At 43.0% G+C, this 20342-nt stretch overlaps 1 protein-coding gene across 3 annotated transcripts in view; it reads right to left on the reverse strand.

Annotated features, from left to right (window-relative positions):
• Positions 1-15106: 15106 nt before the first annotated feature.
• Positions 15107-20342, reverse strand: part of USP6NL (USP6 N-terminal like) — a 153313-nt gene continuing 148077 nt past the window's right edge. For all 3 annotated transcript variants that reach the window (XM_044280074.1, XM_044280072.1, XM_044280073.1), the window contains one exon: positions 15107-19430. In XM_044280074.1, the coding sequence (XP_044136009.1) occupies positions 18028-19430 (1403 nt within the window). In that variant the 3' untranslated portion in view covers positions 15107-18027. The remainder of the gene's footprint in view (positions 19431-20342) is intronic.

Below are 20342 nucleotides of genomic sequence, written 5' to 3' on the forward strand. Positions count from 1 at the left end.
TAATGGGGCGAATGCTGACATTTTTACATCGCAGGCTGCGATGTATGAGCGAGCGGGGAGGGACTGGGAGGAGGAGCTGGGGGCAGGCAATTGCGGAGGGGCGGTGCAGTCACTGTACTATAGCCCCGCCCCTCCAGTGCTGCACAATACAAATATAAAATGTCTTATTCAATAAACGTGATTAACCACCTCCGGACCGCCTAACGCAGATGTGCGGTCCGGAGGTGGCAGGGCTGCGCACAGTCACGCATATACGCGTCATCTCGCGAGACGCGAGATGACGCGAGTATGCGCCCGCGCGTGCGCAGTTCGCGCCGGCATTTCATCGAGAGGTATTTCGTCAGCAACCTGCCAGCCAATGATCGTGGCTGGCAGGTTGCTGATTTTTAAAAAATCCAATCAAAGTGCCAGATAGCAGATCATATTTGTAAATATGATCTGTTATATGGCTGCCTGCTCCTCTGCTGGTTCTTTTCGTCGGTTGGATCCAGCAGAGGAGCAGGCTTCACAGTGAGTACACCAAACACTACACTATAGCCCCTGATCACCCCCCTGAACCCCAATTAACCCTTGATCACCCCTTTGATCACCCCTGTCAATCACAAGTGAAAAGAAAAAAGTGATCAGTGCAAACTGTCACTTTTTTTTTTCACTGGTATTGACCGTTAGGTTTTAGGTATAGTTCAGGTCCCTTGGTTAGGTAGTTAGCGATCAGTTAGCGCCCAGCCCACCGCACCGCAGTCCGTTATTCGCTGATTAGCGTATCGCTAATCAGCATTTGTACTTTTATAGTATCTGGAAGTGATCAAAACTGATCACGGTCAGATCTATAATAGTACTAGTGTCACTTTAGTTCGCCCTCCACCCAAAACGCAGTGTTTGCCCGATCAGGCCTGATCGTTCGCCCACACCCGCCCCACCGCAGTGACAAAAAAAATTTTTTTTTTTGATCACTGCACATTCACTTTACACGCACTGCGGCGATAAAAAAATCAGTTTTGATATTTTTTATCAACCGCAGCGGCCTCCGGTACTTCGCTAGCCTCCCCTTTGTAAGACAGGCTTGCTTTTTTTTTCTTGGGTAGTCTCAGGGAATACCCCTAAATTTAGTTGCCCACATGTCTAACAGGGGGTATTCTTCTGAAGAGGCCTACAGGCTTCTGACCCAGTCGGATGAGGAGTGGGAACCCTCATCTGATGAATCCAGCGGGTCAGAATACGAACCTGTAGAAAGCAGTGGCTCTCTGACCCAAAGTTCGGACGAGGAGGCTGAGGTCCCTGATACCACCAGGCGTACCCGGCCCCGTGTCGCTAGACCGCAGGTTGCGCAGGATCCGCTTCAAGAGCAGCAGAGTGGGGCTGGTGCTGTCGGATTACGTGGTGAGGCATACACCAGCAGCCCAGCCCTCCCTGGACCTAGTACCAGCACTGCCGTACAACCTGGTGAAGTAGCGAGCACCAGAAGGGCAGTTGAAGCTGGTACGGTGGCACGTGCAGTAGTGACCCCGTCGCAGCCACCGCAAAGACGTGCCCGTAGAGCCCCTAGAATCCCAGAGGTGCTGGCAAACCCTGATTGGCAGTCCCCAACTTCAGCCGCACCTGTAGTTTTCCCTTTCACTGCCCAGTCTGGAGTTCGGGTTGAGACGGCTCAGATCGGTTCGGCCCTGGGATTTTTTGAGCTGTTCTTGACTGCGGAGCTTTTAGACATAGTTGTGGCCGAAACAAACAGGTATGCCACACAATTTATCACCGCTAACCCGGGAAGCTTTTATGCCCAGCCTTTCCGGTGGAAACCAGTCCAAGTTTCCGAACTTAAAACTTTTCTGGGCCTCCTCCTCAACATGGGCCTGACAAAAAAGCATGAATTGCGGTCATATTGGTCCACGAACCCGATTCATCACATGCCCATGTTCTCTGCTGCCATGTCCAGGGCACGTTTTGAGGCCATCCTGCGGTTCCTGCACTTTAGTGACAACACCGCCTCCCGTCCCAGGGGCCACCCTGCTTTTGACCGGCTCCACAAAATTCGGCCCCTCATAGACCATTTCAACCAGAAATTTGCAGATATTTATACCCCAGAGCAAAACATCTGCATAGACGAGTCCCTGATACATTTTACCGGGCGCCTTGGCTTCAAACAATACATCCCAAGCAAGCGCGCCCGGTATGGGGTCAAATTGTATAAGCTCTGTGAAAGGGCCACAGGCTATACCCACAAATTTCGGGTCTATGAGGGAAAAGATCAGACCCTGGAGCCGGTCGGTTGCCCTGACTACCTGGGGAGCAGTGGGAAGACAGTTTGGGACTTGGTGTCACCCTTATTCGGCAAGGGGTACCATCTTTATGTGGACAATTTTTACACAAGTGTGGCCCTCTTTAGGCATTTGTTTCTAGAACGGATTGGCGCCTGTGGTACCGCGCGAACTAGTCGCGCGGGCTTCCCCCAACGGCTCGTTACCACCCGTCTTGCAAGGGGGCAGAGGGCCGCACTGTGTAACGAAGAACTGCTCGCGGTGAAATGGAGAGACAAGCGTGACGTTTACATGCTCTCCTCCATTCACGCAGACACGACAATACAAATTGAGCGAGCAACCCGTGTCATTGAAAAGCCCCTCTCAGTCCACGACTATAACCTCCACATGGGAGGGGTCGACTTCAATGACCAGATGTTGTCTCCGTATTTAGTTTCCCGACGCACCAGACGCTGGTATAAGAAGGTGTCTGTATATTTAATTCAATTGGCTCTGTACAATAGTTTTGTTCTCTACAGTAAGGCTGGGAGAACTGGATCCTTCCTCAAATTTCAGGAAGAGATCATCGAGAACCTCCTGTATCCAGGAGGTTCCGTGGCCCCAACCACCAGTGTAGTTAGCCGTCTACACGAGCGACATTTCCCCAATGTCGTTCCTGGTACCTCAACCCAACCGTCACCCCGAAAAAGATGTCGTGTCTGTAGCAGGAGTGGAATAAGGCGTGACACCCGCTATTTCTGTCCTGACTGTCCGGACCACCCTGCCCTATGCTTTGGAGAGTGTTTCCGGAAGTACCACTCACAGGTACACTATTAGCATAGGGATCATCTCACCAGGACAGGCACACAGGGCTATTAGGGCCCATTCACTCACTGCTGCTGCAAACGTCTCCTTTCACATGGGACAAAGTGCATAACGCACTTCGCCACATCTTTGGGCGATTTGCGCTTTGCACATTGACCCATGGGGAAGGAGAGGTTTGTTCTATAAAGGTAAAAAAAAAAAAAAAAAAAAAAAAAACACACCAGTAAGCAAACACGTTAATGTTCAGTTAAAAAAGTTAAAGTTACATGTTCTGTTGCAAAGTTAATAAAATTATTGCGTTGCGGCCTGTTTTTTTCTTTTTTTTTTTTTTCTTTTTTTTTACCTTCCAGGTGGACCAACCGATTGACTAGCTGCAGCACCGATGTGCATTCTGACAGAAGCATTGCGCTGCTGTCAGATTACACGCAAGTCGGTGTATGCGGCGCTGCAAGACGGGATTTTCTCCTCTGCAGTGACAGATACGTTTGCCGAGGCATACGAGCTGAGGAGGAGGCGGCGTTCCTATGCTTTGGCAAGCACTTTGTATATATATATATAAAAAAAAATAAAAAAATCCCGGCAATGATTTATTCATCCACATCGATTGATGTGAATGGAGAAATCTGGTTTGCCAGGGCATACGAGCTAAGTGGGTATGGATGTTGGGCGGAGCTCCTATGTCCTGGCAGACGCCTTTCCCCTCCATTTTTTTTTTTTGGCAGAGATTTTTTCATCCACATTGATCGATGCGAATGAAGAAATCTGTGCCGTTCATTTTTTTCTTTCAGCCCAGAGGCTGAACGGAAAAAAAAATCTCATTACCTGTATGCTCAATATAAGGAGAATAGCAGAAACTCCTAATGCTGGCCATACATGTAATGATTGCGGAGACCCTCAAATGCCAGGGCAGTACAAACACCCCACAACTGACCCCATTTTGGAAAGAAGACACCCCAAGGTATTTGCTGAGGGGCATATTGAGTCCATGAAAGATTTAAATTTTTGTCCTAAGTTAGCGGAAAGTGAGACTTTGTGAGAAAAAAATAAATAAAAATCAATTTCCGCTAACTTATGCAAAAAAAATAAAAATTCTATGAACTTGCCAGGCCCCTCATTGGATACCTTGGGGTGTCTTCTTTCCAAAGTGGGGTCACATGTGGGGTATTTATACTGCCCTGGCTTTTTAGGGGCCCTAAAGCGTGAGAAGAAGTCTGGGATCCAAATGTCTAAAAATGCCCTCCTAAAAGGAATTTGGGCCCCTTTGCGCATCTAGGCTGCAAAAAAGTGTGACACATCTGGTATCGCCGTACTCAGGAGAAGTTGGGGAATGTGTTTTGGGGTGTCATTTTACATATACCCATGCTGGGTGAGAAAATATCTTGGTCAAATGCCAACTTTGTATAAAAAAATGGGAAAAGTTGTCTTTTGCCAAGATATTTCTCTCACCCAGCATAGGGTATATGTAAAATGACACCCCAAAACACATTCCCCAACTTCTCCTGAGTACGGCGATACCAGATGTGTGACACTTTTTTGATGCCAAGGTGGGCAAAGGGGCACATATTCCAAAGTGCACCTTTCGGATTTCACCGGTCATTTTTTACAGATTTTGATTGCAAAGTACTTCTCACACATATGGGCCCCTAAATTGCCAGGGCAGTATAACTACGCCACAAGTGACCCCATTTTGGAAAGAAGACACCCCAAGGTATTCCGTGAGGGGCATGGCGAGTTCCTAGAATTTTTTATTTTTTGTCGCAAGTTAGTGGAATATGAGACTTTGTAAGGAAAAAAGAGAAAAAAATAAAATCATCATTTTCCGCTAACTTGTGACAAAAAATAAAAAATTCTAGGAACTCGCAGTGCCCCTCACGGAATACCTTGGGGTGTCTTCTTTCCAAAATGGGGTCACTTGTGGCGTAGTTATACTGCCCTGGCAATTTAGGGGCCCATATGTGTGAGAAGTACCTTGCAATCAAAATGTGTAAAAAATGGCCTGCAAAATCTGAAAGGTGCACTTTGGAATATGTGCCCCTTTGCCCACCTTGGCAGCAAAAAAGTGTGACACATCTGGTATCGCCGTACTCAGGAGAAGTTGGGGAATGTGTTTTGGGGTGTCATTTTACATATACCCATGCTGGATAAGAGAAATATCTTGGCAAAAGACAACTTTTCCCATTTTTTTATACAAAGTTGGCATTTGACCAAGATATTTTTCTCACCCAGCATGGGTATATGTAAAATGACACCCCAAAACACATTCCCCAACTTCTCCTGAGTACGGCGATACCAGATGTGTCACACTTTTTTGCTGCCAAGGTGGGCAAAAGGGCACATATTCCAAAGTGCACCTTTTGGATTTCACCGGTCATTTTTTACACATTTTGATTGCAAAGTTACTTCTCACACATTTGGGCCCCTAAATTGCCAGGGCAGTATAACTACCCCACAAGTGACCCCATTTTGGAAAGAAGACACCCCAAGGTATTCTGTGAGGGGCATGGTGAGTTCCTAGAATTTTTTATTTTTTGTCGCAAGTTAGTGGAATATGAGACTTTGTAAGAAAAAAAATAAAATAAAAAATCATCATCATTTTCCGCTAACTTGTGACAAAAAATAAAAAGTTCGATGAACTCACTATGCCCATCAGCGAATACCTTAGGGTGTCTTCTTTCCGAAATGGGGTCATTTGTGGGGGTTTTCTACTGTTTGGGCATTGTAGAACCTCAGGAATCATGACAGGTGCTCAGAAAGTCAGAGCTGTTTCAAAAAGCGGAAATTCACATTTTTGTACCATAGTTTGTAAATGCTATAACTTTTACCCAAACCATTTTTTTTTTTTGCCCAAACATTTTTTTTTTATCAAAGACATGTAGAACAATAAATTTGGCGAAAAATTTATATATGGATGTCGTTTTTTTTGCAAAATTTTACAGCTGAAAGTGAAAAATGTCATTTTTTTGCAAAAAAAATCGTTAAATTTTGATTAATAACAAAAAAAGTAAAAATGCCAGCAGCAATGAAATACCACCAAATGAAAGCTCCATTAGTGAGAAGAAAAGGAGGTAAAATTCATTTGTATGGTAAGTTGCATGACCGAGCGATAAACGGTGAAAGTAGTGTAGTGCCGAAGTGTAAAAAGTGCTCTGGTCATGAAGGGGGTTTCACCTAGCGGGGCTGAAGTGGTTAAACATGCCCCCCCCACTCCTAATATTACTGTACATCCTAAACGCTTCTGTAGAACGCAGGCAGGCAAGCCGGGCGGGCGGCAGCGTAACTCCCTGATGTCATGTGCCTGCGCCGCCTACTTTATGAATGAAGCAGGCAGCGAAGGCAAGTGACGTCAGTGAGTGACGCGCCTGCCGTCCGGCTTGCCTGCCTGCATTGTACAGAAGCATTTAGGATGTACGGTAATATTAGGAGTGGGGGGGGCATGTTTAATCACTTTTAATTTAATAAGACATTTTATATTTGTATACTGGAGCGGCGGGGGGGAGGGGATCTGTGGATGACAGTTTTATGGGGAACATCCGTGGATGGCACAGTTAAGGGGTGGGGGGTCTGTGGATGGCACTGTTATGGGGTGGAGGGTCTGTGGATGGCACAGTACAGACCAAAAGTTTGGACACACCTTCTCATTCAAAGAGTTTTCTTTATTTTCACGACTATGAAAATTGTAGATTCACACTGAAGGCATCAAAACTATGAATTAACACATGTGGAATTATATACTTATCAAAAAAGTATGAAACAACTGAAAATATGTCATATTCTAGGTTCTTCAAAAGTAGCCACCTTTTGCTTTGATTACTGCTTTGCACACTCTTGGCATTCTCTTGATGAGCTTCAAGAGGTAGTCACCTGAAATGGTTTTCACTTCACAGGTGTGCCCTGTCAGGTTTAATAAGTGGGATGTCTTGCCTTATAAATGGGGTTGGGACCATCAGTTGAGTTGTGGAGAAGTCAGGTCTATACACAGCTGATAGTCCTACTGAATAGACTGTTAGAATTTGTATTATGGCAAGAAAAAAGCAGCTAAGTAAAGAAAAACGAGTGGCCATCATTTTAAGAAATGAAGGTCAGTCAGTCCGAAAAATTGGGAAAACTTTGAAAGTGTCTCCAAGTGCAGTCACAAAAACCATCAAGCGCTACAAAGAAACTGGCTCACATGCGGACCGGCCCAGAAAAGGAAGACCAAGAGTCACCTCTGCTGCGGAGTATAAGTTCATCCGAGTCACCAGCCTCAGAAATTGCAGGTTAACAGCAGCTTTAGATTAGAGACTAGGTCAATGCCACACAGTTATAGCAGCAGACTCATCTCTAGAACAATTGTTAAGAGGAAACTGTGTGAATCAGGCCTTCATGGTAGAATATCTGCTAGGAAACCACTGCTAAGGACAGGCAACAAGCAGAAGAGACTTGTTTGGGCTAAAGAACACAAGGAATGGACATTAGACCAGTGGAAATCTGTGCTTTGGTCTGATGAGTCCAAATTTGAGATCTTTGGTTCCAACCACCGTGTCTTTGTGCGACGCAGAAAAGGTGAACGGATGGACTCTACATGCCTGGTTCCCAGCGTGAAGCATGGAGGAGGAGGTGTGATGGTGTGGGGGTGCTTTGCTGGTGACACTGTTGGGGATTTATTCAAAATTGAAGGCATGCTGAACCAGCATGGCTACCACAGCATCTTGCAGCAGCATGCTATTCCATTCGGTTTACGTTTAGTTGGACCATCATTTCTTTTTCAACAGGACAATGACCCCAAACACACCTCCAGGCTGTGTAAGGGCTATTTGACCATGAAGGAGAGTTATGGGGTGCTGCGCCAGATGACCTGGCCTCCACAGTCACCGGACCTGAACCCAATCGAGATGGTTTGGGGTGAGCTGGACCGCAGCGTGAAGGCCAAAGGGCCAACAAGTGCTAAGCATCTCTGGGAACTCCTTCAAGACTGTTGGAAGACCATTTCAGGTGACTACCTCTTGAAGCTCATCAAGAGAATGCCAAGATCAAAGCAAAAGGTGGCTACTTTGAAGAACCTAGAATATGACATTTCCAGTTGTTTCATACTTTTTTGATAAGTATATAATTCCACATGTGTTAATTCATAGTTTTGATACCTTCAGTGTGAATCTACAATTTTCATAGTCATGAAAATAAAGAAAACTCTTTGAATGAGAAGGTGTCCAAACTTTTGGTCTGTACTGTATATAACAGTGTCCGTCATCCACAGATCCCCCCCCCCCCATAACAGTGTCCGTCATCCACAGATCCCCCCCCATAACAGTGTGTCATCCACAGATCCCCCCATAACAGTGTCTGTCATCCACAGATCCCCCCATAACAGTGTCCGTTATCCACAGAAACGCCCATAACAGTGTCTGTCATCCACAAAACCCCCCCATAACAGTGCGTCATACACAGATCCCCTATAACAGTGCGTCATACACAGATCCCCAGTAATAGTGCCATCCACAGACCACCATTAGTTCCAAACCCACCAAAAGCACACGTTTTGGTTAAAAAAATATTTTTTTTCTCATTTTCCTCCCCAAAAACCTAGGTGCGTCTTATGGGCTGGTGCGTCTTATAGGGTGAAAAATACGATAAGTTAAATACTTAATGATCCAGTATATAGAATCATAAAGATTCATAGGTACATTTTCAATTTAATGTAAATGTGTTATGGTAATATTTTTATGGGATTTACTTTCTATAAGATTGTTTATTTTGGTTTTCAAAAGTGGTTTTATTTATACTGATGATGTATTATTGATGATACACACACACAACTATATCTTCATATACAGAACTATATCCACATATACAGGAGGATAGTATATATTTTATACATGATGGTAATATATTGATCTTAATGTGAATGAATAATGTATCTTCAAACTGAACATTTGTAAGGTTTTCAAAATTCCTACTTTATGGTAAAGCACTCATGTTTTGTTTATACTGGAGTGATGGTCAAGGCAGACTCATGTCTCTCAAGAGTTAAAGTCTAAGAATAATAGTCAAATTTAGTTAATTTGAGTCAAGTATTGGTATATGGAATAAAGTTTGCAAATACAAGGGTATAATGAAATATGTAGTTATCTATCACGTAATTGTATGCGAGTATGATATACATGGACTACATGGTGATCATGGAGTTACTGTAATTGTTATTTGGGATATTGTATTCCAGAGAGGTTCCAAATATGGAAGGAGTTAATCTTGGATCAGTGGTAGGAATTCTCATTAATGATCATTTAAATATAAGGGTCAACTATATTGGAAAGCATATCCAGCTATGGGGAGTATGTTAATACTTATTTGTTGCTTTTCTAAACAAAGGTTTATATTTATAGCTGTGTTATATTTTAAAGAAGAATACAATGATATTTAATAGAGTAATATATCTCATGCAGAATACTACTTTATTAAAAAAGGTAAAGATTTGGTTTTACTGTAGAAAGAAATATTTTGTGTGGTCAATTAAATTAATCAATATATTTTTTATTTATAAAAATTCCACAAACATACACAAAGATATATGACTGAAGGAATAAAGATAAAAAGGCTACACTTACATAAAAAAAAAAATTAGGATATTTTAAATAATATATAAACATCTATATTATGTTGAAATATATGGTAATAAATGACTGGTGGTATAGTACACTGTGATACTATAGGTTAGCTATAATCACAAACTTTGGTGTAGTAATAGGAAAGAAGATAGCTTCAATTAAGACTAAAGTCAACAGGAAATTTAATGTTTTCTAGAGACTGATATTTATGAAGTCTATAAAAATAAAGACTGATGTGCACAGAGTCCCTGGAAAAGACTTGGAGGTAAACAAATCTGTCATATTCTGGAAAAGGTGTGAAGATAAGGGACACTGGAGAGTGGCCCAAGATAAAGGTGAAGAGCACCTGAAGCACACCTGTCCATAGACAACTCCAGAGTAAAAGGTCATAGAAAGAAAGTTCTGTCCACACAGAAAGGAGGTCTGTGACAGAAGGACTGGCATCCAAAATGGAGATCTGAACTAAGAAGAGCGAGTGCTGAAGAGCATCAGTAAGTGATTTAGAGTTAGAATAGTTAGGGTTCCAGAAGAGAGATATTTAGCACCTTTGTTTGACCTAGGGTGCACCCTCCACCCCCACCCCAGTATTAAAAACACCCCAGTATTAATCATTGGTGGCAGTGGCCACAGGATCCTCTCTCCCCTGCTCCTCCGATCGGAGCCCCAGCAGTGTAATCCTGGGGCTCCGATCGGTTACCATGGCAGCCAGGACGCTACTATCAGGGTGAATAGGACAAGGGTTCTAGTCCCTAAGAGGGTTAAAAGTTAGTTAAAAAAATAAAAATAAATTTTAAGTATAAATGAAAAAGAAAGATTAAAAAATAAAAAAAAAATACACATTAACAATAAACATATAAATATTCTGCAGATTTGTGTAGGAATGTTTTTTTTTCTTCCAAAAATGAAAATTCCCAGAATATCTGTATAAATTATCGGCTATGGGCCTGAAAGTTCACAAATTATCGGTATCGGCCCTAAAAAAGAATCAATATCGGTCGATCCCTAGTTATAGCAATCCTATCAGAGTTTATGTAAGTCAAATTTAAGGTAAATAAGTGAAATTACAGTATCAAGATCATGACGACACCAGAGCAAGATGAAGAGAAAAAGATGGCTAATAGATAATGGATTAGTTTTTAAATTTATTTCATTAGTATTTAAATCACAGTTAACCATATGTTCAGCAAATATTATTTTGTTGTCATATAAATAATTGATGGAGAATTACTCTAATATATAAAGTTGAGTGTATGTGTGTGTATGCATACCCGCTAAAGTAATCTGCACCGTTGCATTTACAATTAGGAAATTTGGCACACCGGTACATCAGGTGTCCGGGAAGGTTTTAGACCAGGTCTCAGTTCTCTAGGACTTACCGTTCCCGAGATATTCCCAAAAAATGCATTAGCCAATAGAAGCTTGGTCACATGATCCTTATCAGACAATAGAAGCTCGCTGGTCCTCCAGTCTCCACATCAGTTTTACTCCAGGTTTCCATAACAACCCAGCCATTTATCTTCACTGCTGTAGGAGAGCTTTAAATGAAATCTGTTGCAAGGATAATTGCTATTGAAGTTAAGCCATGGCCTAATAGCACTTAGTACCTTATTTCAAGATGTGCCTTTGTTCCAGCAATAGATGTTTTTAGCCTCTGAAAATCCAGTTTATTTGGTATGCAAATGAGCCCTGTAAGGTGCCCAGAGGGGCGTCACTCTTGCAGGAAGTAGCCCAGACACGCCCCCTGCCACAATGTGTCCACCCTCAAAAGACTTAAAACTCTGCCCCCATGTCCCACTAAACCACGTCCCTGATTTGGTTAGGCCACACCCCCTCCCACTCCTGAACCGATGGGGATGGAAAAAATGAAGGTGAAAATCAACTTCTGTCAGCTGCAGGGATGGGAGGGAGGGTGACTGTCTCCCTGCAACTTACAGTGAGACAGCACAGTGCTGCTGTCTTAGAATGAGCTGTTTAAAAGGACATGCCCCCGATCCAGTTAGGTCACGCCCCCTCCCACTCCTCAGCCGACTGAGATTAAGAAAAAAAGTTAAAAATCAACTTCTAGGTCCCGCTAAGAAACGCCTAGATCTTGTTAGGAGTGGGAGGGGTGTGGCCTAAGCCGACGGGGATTGAAAAAATGAAGCGGTGGGAGGGCAGGTAACTTTCTCCCTGCAGCTCACACTCAGACAGTACAGTGCTGCTGTCTTAGAGTTAGCTGTTCAAAACGACACGCCCCCGATTCAGTAAAGGCCACTAAAGGGGGCGGTCCACTGTGGAGGTCACTGTCAAGGGGGTGGTATGCTGTGAAAGTCACTGCTAACGAGGAAGGCTGATGTAAAGGTCAAAGTTAAGGGGGTGGGCTGCTGTGGAGGTCCAATTTTAAGGGACGGAGGGGGTCAGTGGGGGGGTGGTCAGTGTTAAGGGATGGGGGGCTGTGGAGGTCACTGTTTTGGGGGCGGGGGTGCTGTAGATGTTATAGTGGATAGTGTTGATATCTTTTAACGACACACACAAACATTAAATGAAATAGGTCCTTCAGCTAGTTAATTTATAAAGAAAAAAAAAAAAAAGTTAAATGAAGAGTCCAAGATAATAGTAAAATTTTATGCTGTGGGTTCGAAAAGATTCTCACCCTCAAGAGGGGGAAATGTTAAATAATATATAATATAATGTTAATTGGTATTTAATATAAAGTATGTATTACATTACACACTTACATCATCTATAGTAATGTTCATGGACGATGGGAGGTCTGTATGAGGACGTCAAGACCTGTATTTAAAGTCTCCATGTAGAAGAACATACATTGGTTAAGACACACCTGTATCTATGGTATAAATGACTGACAAAGACAGACAAGGGGTTGTCTTCTTACACCCACTCTGTTGGGGGCGTTTGCTGGCTAGAGATAAAGACACAAGGAGCCTGAAGATTCCTAACCTTCAACAATGATACTTCAAGGAGATTAAGACTTTTCCTAAACTATTTCTGTAAGTACCGTATTTTTCGTTTTATAAGACGCACTTTTTTTCCCTCCAAAAAGGGGAGGGAAAAAGTCACTGCGTCTTATAAAACGAATGCAATGCAAATTAGGTGGCCATTAAACAGTTGGGTGGGCCTCCAGCCCGCGCTTCCTTAAAGGGGTTATCCCATCTTAGACAATGGGGGCATATCGCAAGGATATGCCCCCATTGTCTGATAGGTGCGGGTCCCACCTCTGGGACCCGCACCTATAAGGAGAACGGAGCAGAGAAAGTGGAGGCGGGCGCACTGCGCATGCGCAGCCGCCCTCCGTTCATTTCTATGGAGCTGCCGAAAATAGCCGAGCGCTGGCTCGGCTATTTCCGTCGGCCCCATAGAAATGAATGGGAGCGTTGGCCGCGCATGTGCGGTGCGCTCCCATTCACTTCAATGGGAGAGGCGGGGAGCTGCGCCTGGTGGTGGTCGGACCCTGGGAAACCCGGAGTCCTCCAGCCACAACTCTCCCCGGCTCCGTTCTCGTTATAGGTGCGGGTCCCAGAGGTGGGACCCGCACCTATCAGACAATGGGGGCATATCCTTGCGATATGCCCCCATTGTCTAAGATGGGATAACCCCTTTAACAAGACCGCACCAGGGATGGGCAGGCTGGCGGATTTGCTTATTATGCCTGTCCCTGTCCCCTCCTCTAGCCGCCAGCCTGCACGTCCGGTGCGCACCCGGCACCGGAGTCCTCAGCTCCAGTAAGTAAAGATTTTTCCCCCCCGGACCCGGCATCGGAGTCCTCAGCTCCTGTAAGTGAAAATTTTTCCCCCTCCTTCGGCCGCCAGCCCGCACTTCTGGTGCGCACCCGGGACCGGAGCCTGCAGCTCCAGTAAGTATAATCTTCTCCCCCGTCCCCTCCAGCTGCTGCCAGGAGACCCCGGCACTGACCTGAGCTCCAGGGTCCCAGTCTTCTCGTCTATGTGCTGGATGCCTGTCACACTGTGCTCTGTTATTGTGCCTGCTAGCCCTGCTGCTCTCTGCTCATACATCCCCCATGTACTGCAGTGTATGAGTGGATTCCTATGGATGAGGGGGGTTAAAGTATTTATTATAAACACTGTCCAGAGACTGTTCTGTAATTGGCATGTGTTTATATTAACTATGACTATAACCCCCCTCATCCATAGGAATCCACCCATGTACTGCAGTATATGGGTGGATTCTTATGGATGAGGGGGGTTATAGTCATATTTAATATAAACACATGCCAATTACAGAACAGTCCCTGGATAGAGTTTAGATTTAATCTGACTATAACTCCCCTCATCCTTGAGAATACACCAATGTACAGTACATCAGTGTATTCTTTAGGATGATGGGTATTATAATCACATAAGTGTCATCCACAGATCCTCCCCATAAGTGTGTCATCCACAGATCCCCCCCATAAGTGTGTCATCCACAGATCCCCCCCATAAGTGTGTCATCCACAGATCCCCCCCATAAGCGTGTCATCCACAGATCCCCCCCCATAAGTGTGTCATCCACAGATCCCCCCCATAAGTGTGTCATCCACAGATCCCCCCCATAAGTGTGTCATCCACAGATCCCCTCCATAAGTGTGTCAACCACAGATCCCCTATAATAGTGTCATCACCAGACCACCAATAGTTCAAACCCCACCAAAAGCACACCTTTTGGTTGAAAATATATTTTTTCTTATTTTCCTCCTCAAAAACCTAGGTGCGTCTTATCATCAGGTGTGTCTTATAAAGCGAAAAATACGGTAATCAACTCCTATGAAGACAGTTTCTTTAAAAACCGCACTTTTATAATATGTTAATTACCTGGCTACCAGCAAGTAGGGCGGTTGCTTGCTGGTAGCCGCCGCATCCTCCTTTAAAAAAAAAACGCCCCCTCCTCCTGTTAATTGACAGGGCTCCAAATTGTCTGCGCTCCAAATCTCACGCCTGCGCCGTATCGGTCTTCAGTCGGCACAGGCGCACTGAGAGGAGGACGCTCGCTCGGCAGCTCCTTCCTCAGTGCGCCTGCGCCGGGTGAAGATGTGACGTCATCGGCGTGACAGAAGCCCTTTAAAGAGGTAGTGTGACTTCTCCAAAGCCTTTAAATGTTTTAATAAAAGATTGTATACTCACCATATAATCCCCTGCCGCTACAGACCTTCTCTCCAGTCTGTGTTTACAGGCTGCAGCGGTGACATGGCGATATACTGCACATTACTGCTGCTGCCAATTACTGACCTCAGCGGTCTTGTGCAGTATACTATATGCAGCTATGTCACCGTTGAAATGCTGGAAACTGTGGGGAATTAAGTGGTGCGTATATGATCCTTTATTATTTTAACACACTTAGTGGCTTTAAGGATATTTTTAAATAAGACAGATAACCCCTAAAAAAAATAAAAAATATAAAAAAATAAGAAATCTTGTTTCAGTTTCTAATTGCAGAACTGTAGGTTTCCAAATAAGACAAACAACTTGTAGGTACTTAATAATATTAATCTTTAACGTATTAAAAATACAGTCACATTAAAAAGAACAATTAAAAACTGTAGCGGATGACATATGAAAATAGTATGTATAGATTTATACATAAAATCTACAATATTTAACATGATCGATACATTTTTTAGGAGCAGTTGTTACCAGCTCAGCACAGTATATTGTACAGCTTGATTAAGAATCGCAGACCGCAATTAGGAAATGAGTATTATTACAGTCACATTTATATACATTGTGTTATGAATCATTTCTGTATTTCTGGAAATAATCGGCAACACAGACAACAGGAAAAGAAAAAAAGAAAAAAAGAAGCATTTAGTCATTTGTTGTAATGTACTGTAGTGTTCAGCTATCTGTTAACACTTGTTCTAATCAACCATATACACAAAGATCACTCATGCAGATATTACTACTGCACATCTACCTAGTTTTATCTTTTTTTTTTATATACACATAAAATGCATTACAACTGTACCTTAAAACATGAAGACATAAAAATACAACTTTCCTGATCCAACTTCAATAATTATGGAATATGAAGAAGAAACATTAATTCTTCTATGTAATTAAGGTATTGTGTGTTCCCTGCAAAGAAACATGCCCTGGTGCAATACTACTTTGGTTTGCGACGCTGCCGTGTGAAAGCTGAAATGACTAAAATTATACTCTTCTCCTGGAACAGTTAAAGAATGCACACAAAAAAAAAAAAGAAAAAGAAAAAGACATCTAAAGAAAAATGTGTCAATCAGAAGTAGGTAAAAACCCACTCAACCCGACACTTGGAAATAAAATTCAAATTGATTTGCCTTCTCTTAACTTTTAGTGTCATTTCAGCACACAATGCATTGCTTCATAAAAGGTGTGATAGTATAATGATAAAACAGCAGACATTAAGCCATTAAAAGCAAAGGCACATAGTGAAAGACACATGCTGTAGGAGCAGAGTGCATGATTACCGAAGGCGGGGACAGATTCAGCTGAAAGCATGTATAAAATAATGAGCACAAAAGACAAAAAAAGACAAAAAAAAAATCAACTGTAACGTCTACCTATTTAGCAATCAACTGCTAAGTATTATGTTTTTGGAGGAGTGTAATTGTAGGAGATATTGCTGCAAATACACACTTTCTAGTTCAACCCGATCCAAATTATGTAAACATTACAAATACTATGTATCTGGAAGAAAGACAATGCACAGTGATGTTAAGAAGGGGAACAAGCGCTATAAATTGTACATTGTGGATCATCACAGATGAACAAGAGGTATCCGTCAAGGCACCACACACAGCACTGCAGCAACAGTATAGAGATATTAAGGGGCATGTGATAGAAACCTTCTCTAGACTACTAGTCTTACAGAGATACTTGGAGGGGTTGCCTAGAGGAAAAGTAAGGTTTGAAACAAAGCAACATTACTGGTAAATCCAATGACAATAATGTGCACTGAAGTGTTACCATCCTCCATAGGCACAAACTAAAAACTTCATATAAATTCACTATAGAGAAGGCTTGCTACGCCATACAGAGGACTTTGGGCAATGTCCTCAGTCATTGTTAATCTGGGTTTTCTGTAACTTTAATTTGGACATTCTGACCTTATTGCATTAGCTTTTGTTTTGCATGGGATGCACTCAGCGGCTACATCTCACAGCTGGTACAGCACTTTCAAAATCAATATTGGTAAAGTGCACAGTGTCAAATGGATACAATAAAGCATTTTACAGTGTGAATAGGCCAGAGTTGTTGGAAGACACACCATTAAGCCGAATACAACCTAGGCAGAATCTATAGCAGCTGCTGCTCAATGCCGAAGTACTGAGAAAAGTTTCTCAAGTACGGAACCATCATCAAAAGCCATACATTCATCCTTATAATACTTTCATACTACAGGAACAAAATAACCTCCAGTTTCTGAACCCAAAGAAGTCATGATACTCACCTGGAGTATAAATTAAAACTTTCACTAGTCTCAAATATATCAAAAAGTTAAAGATAGCACAAAGTAATAGGCACGTCTTTGAACTGACTTTGCTGAATAAGTATACCAATGTATTGAAGCAGGTACTGTAACAGTCTAATGACTTCCAGAGGCTCTGAATACATTAATATGTTAGGAAGAACCCCTAAATGTATTCTTAGATTAAAGGAATACTGTTTCATAACATTCACCTTTAAGGGGTATTCCCATCTCAGACATTGATGGCATATTGCTAGGATATGGCATCAATGTCAGATAGGTTAGGTCACATGTGCCAGAGGTGGGACCCACACCCATCTCCAGGACAGGGCCCAAGAAGTGAAAGTGAGCATGCCATGCTATTTTAAGAGGTCCAATAGCAATGTAAGGAGAGTGCATCGTGCATGCTTGTCCATCCCTCCATTCACTGCTGGAAATAGCAGAGCCAGTGCTGGCAATTTTCTGAACTCCCGTAGTAGTAAACAAGAGGTGGCCACGCATGCTTGGTTGTTTTCCCTTCACTTCGGAGGGCCTGTTCTGGAGAGAGAAGCAGGTCCCACATTGATGACATAACCTAGCGATATTCCATCAATGTTATAAGATAAGAATACCCCTTTAAACATTGCTTGCATCACCAAAAGTCTTTTAAATAATTCCTTGAACCAAAGAATCTGCTATCGAGGCACTAAAGTTAAGTAGCTAAAGAATCAATAAATATCTCAGAACATATATGTACATAAAAGGCTACATATCGAACATTCTAAGATCCGGGTTTAACACCTAGTTGGTAAGTCTATGTCAACTCTATTGAATGTTTTCATGTATATGTTACGGTATAATGTCTCCTTCCACACAACCTTAAGCGATTCAAAAAGTTCATGCTTGAAATGTTGCTTGTAAAAACAAAGCAACCAAATTTCACTATGACACCATTAGGAATATACAGTTCACAGCATCACAGACTCATGCATTATTAGTCCATCACGAGGATTTCGAAAGTGCGGTGCATTAACTCCAGGTTTTGAATGCAGATACCGTGGTGGAGTTACTTGTTCACTCTGTGGGGAAGTCCTTAGCCTTACTGGACTATTAACAGATAAAGAAGAAAAAATTTTCACTGGGCTTGAGGGCTGAGGTGAGCTTGGGGAATATTGCAGATTAGACAAATAGCTTCTTGATGCCTCTCGGTTTAATGGTTGTCCAAAAGTCCCAAAAGACACTTCAGGAAGGAATGTGTGGTCCACTTGGTAATCGATCGGTGGGACAATATATCTGTGGTTTTCCCTCTGATTAAAATTACCTAAGCGTAGAGTAGCATTCTCTTCTGCAGGTAGAACTTCAATTCTATGGGAAGGTGATGTAACTGGATTTTGCCTAGCAGTAGAGGTCACGGGTATTTTATCTGAAGGAAAATCAAAACTGCGATCATAGGATCGACTTAATGGACCAATCAATTTTGGTGAATGGTGCTCATTATTTAATCTACTTATTGAGTATTTTGTATTATCTGGATAAATTGGTGGGCTGCTGTAGGAAGGAGGTGGTTGTTTTAGACTGTACCCATCACCAGTACCCTGAAATGGTGCTGAAGGCCCTGGAGAGCGCGACTGCGTGCCAATAGGATAATTACTATCAGTTGCTCCTGGTGGACTGGATCCTTTTAAAAGAACACGTGATGAAGTGCTATTAAAATACATCACATTTCTGTCAGACAAATCTGACTGTCGCCTTGAATCTTCAACATGATTGTCAATCTCATTTTCACCACCGGAAACATTATCATACTGTGATGCATTGGATCCTCTCTTACCACCTGAATCAAAAACTCTATTTTTCTGCTTCACTGCCAAACCCTGAGATTCAGACTGACTTGAAACTCTATATTCTGGTGGGTTGCCCCTTCCATCACTTATGTGCTTTAGAAGAAGCTCTTTATTTTTTATTTCGGATGGCAAATTCCATTTAGGAGCGATTCCCTTTGATGAACTAGAAGTTGCATTTGTGTTTTGGTTAGCGGCAGCATGGTCATAGTATTTAACTTTGTCCTGAGAAGGAGTAACAGGTTGAGGAAGTTTCCTTTGATGTCCATCTGCCTTCAACTGCTCAACACGATATTCCCCAGATTCTCTCTTTATGGATTTCAAGGTTGACTTATCAATGGAATTCTTTCTCCTCTTCTCAGTAGGTGATGCTTGCTGTGTTTTAGTTGGAGATGGAACTTTTTCATGTTTCACTTGATTTGGAAGCTTGCTGGTACTCTTCTGCCCATTCATAACATGATTTGTTTGTATATGAACAGGTTCAGAAGGAATTTGACCAAGAGGTTTTTTAGGCTGTTCATCTTCTTTGCCTACGATTTAAGAAGAAAAAAAAAAATATTAAAATAATAGATGTGGGGGGGGGGGGGGAAAGAAAATTCCAGAGTAAACAAAACCTTAAAATTTAAAATGAGCTTTATACAAAGCTGTTGGTCAAGGCAAGGCTTCAAGGTGACATGTGAGTTGTGACCATTTAGGACTCATGGAAATGCAGTCGACACACAGACTGTATCTCCCGAGCCGCGGCTCCCCTGACCTGAACCGACTGCATCTAGGGCTGCAGCTAACGATTATTTGAATAATCGATTAGTTGCCGATTAATTTCTTCGATTAATCGATTAATCGGGAAAAACGACAAAATTACAAAACAGAGGTTTATATGATCTTACTTGAAAAATTATGTTCAAAGGCCATATTAAAACAAATTGTGGGCGACACTTATGGGGGATCTGTGGGCGACACTTATGGGGGATCTGTGGGCGACACTTATGGGGGATCTGTGGGCGACACTTATGGGGGATCTGTGGGCGACACTTATGGGGGATCTGTGGGCGACACTTATGGGGGATCTGTGGGCGACACTTATGGGGGATCTGTGGGCGACACTTATGGGGGATCTGTGGGCGACACTTATGGGGGATCTGTGGGCGACACTTATGGGGGATCTGTGGGCGACACTTATGGGGGATCTGTGGGCGACACTTATGGGGGATCTGTGGGCGACACTTATGGGGCGACACTTATGGGGTGATCTGTGGGCGACACTTATGGGGGATCTGTGGGCGACACTTATGGGGGATCTGTGGGCGACACTTATGGGGGATCTGTGGGCGACACTTATGGGGGATCTGTGGGCGACACTTATGGGGGATCTGTGGGCGACACTTATGGGGGATCTGTGGGCGACACTTATGGGGGATCTGTGGGCGACACTTATGGGGGAT

This window comes from Bufo gargarizans, chromosome 2, assembly GCF_014858855.1.
Source record: "Bufo gargarizans isolate SCDJY-AF-19 chromosome 2, ASM1485885v1, whole genome shotgun sequence".
Classification (NCBI taxonomy): Eukaryota; Metazoa; Chordata; class Amphibia; order Anura; family Bufonidae; genus Bufo; species Bufo gargarizans.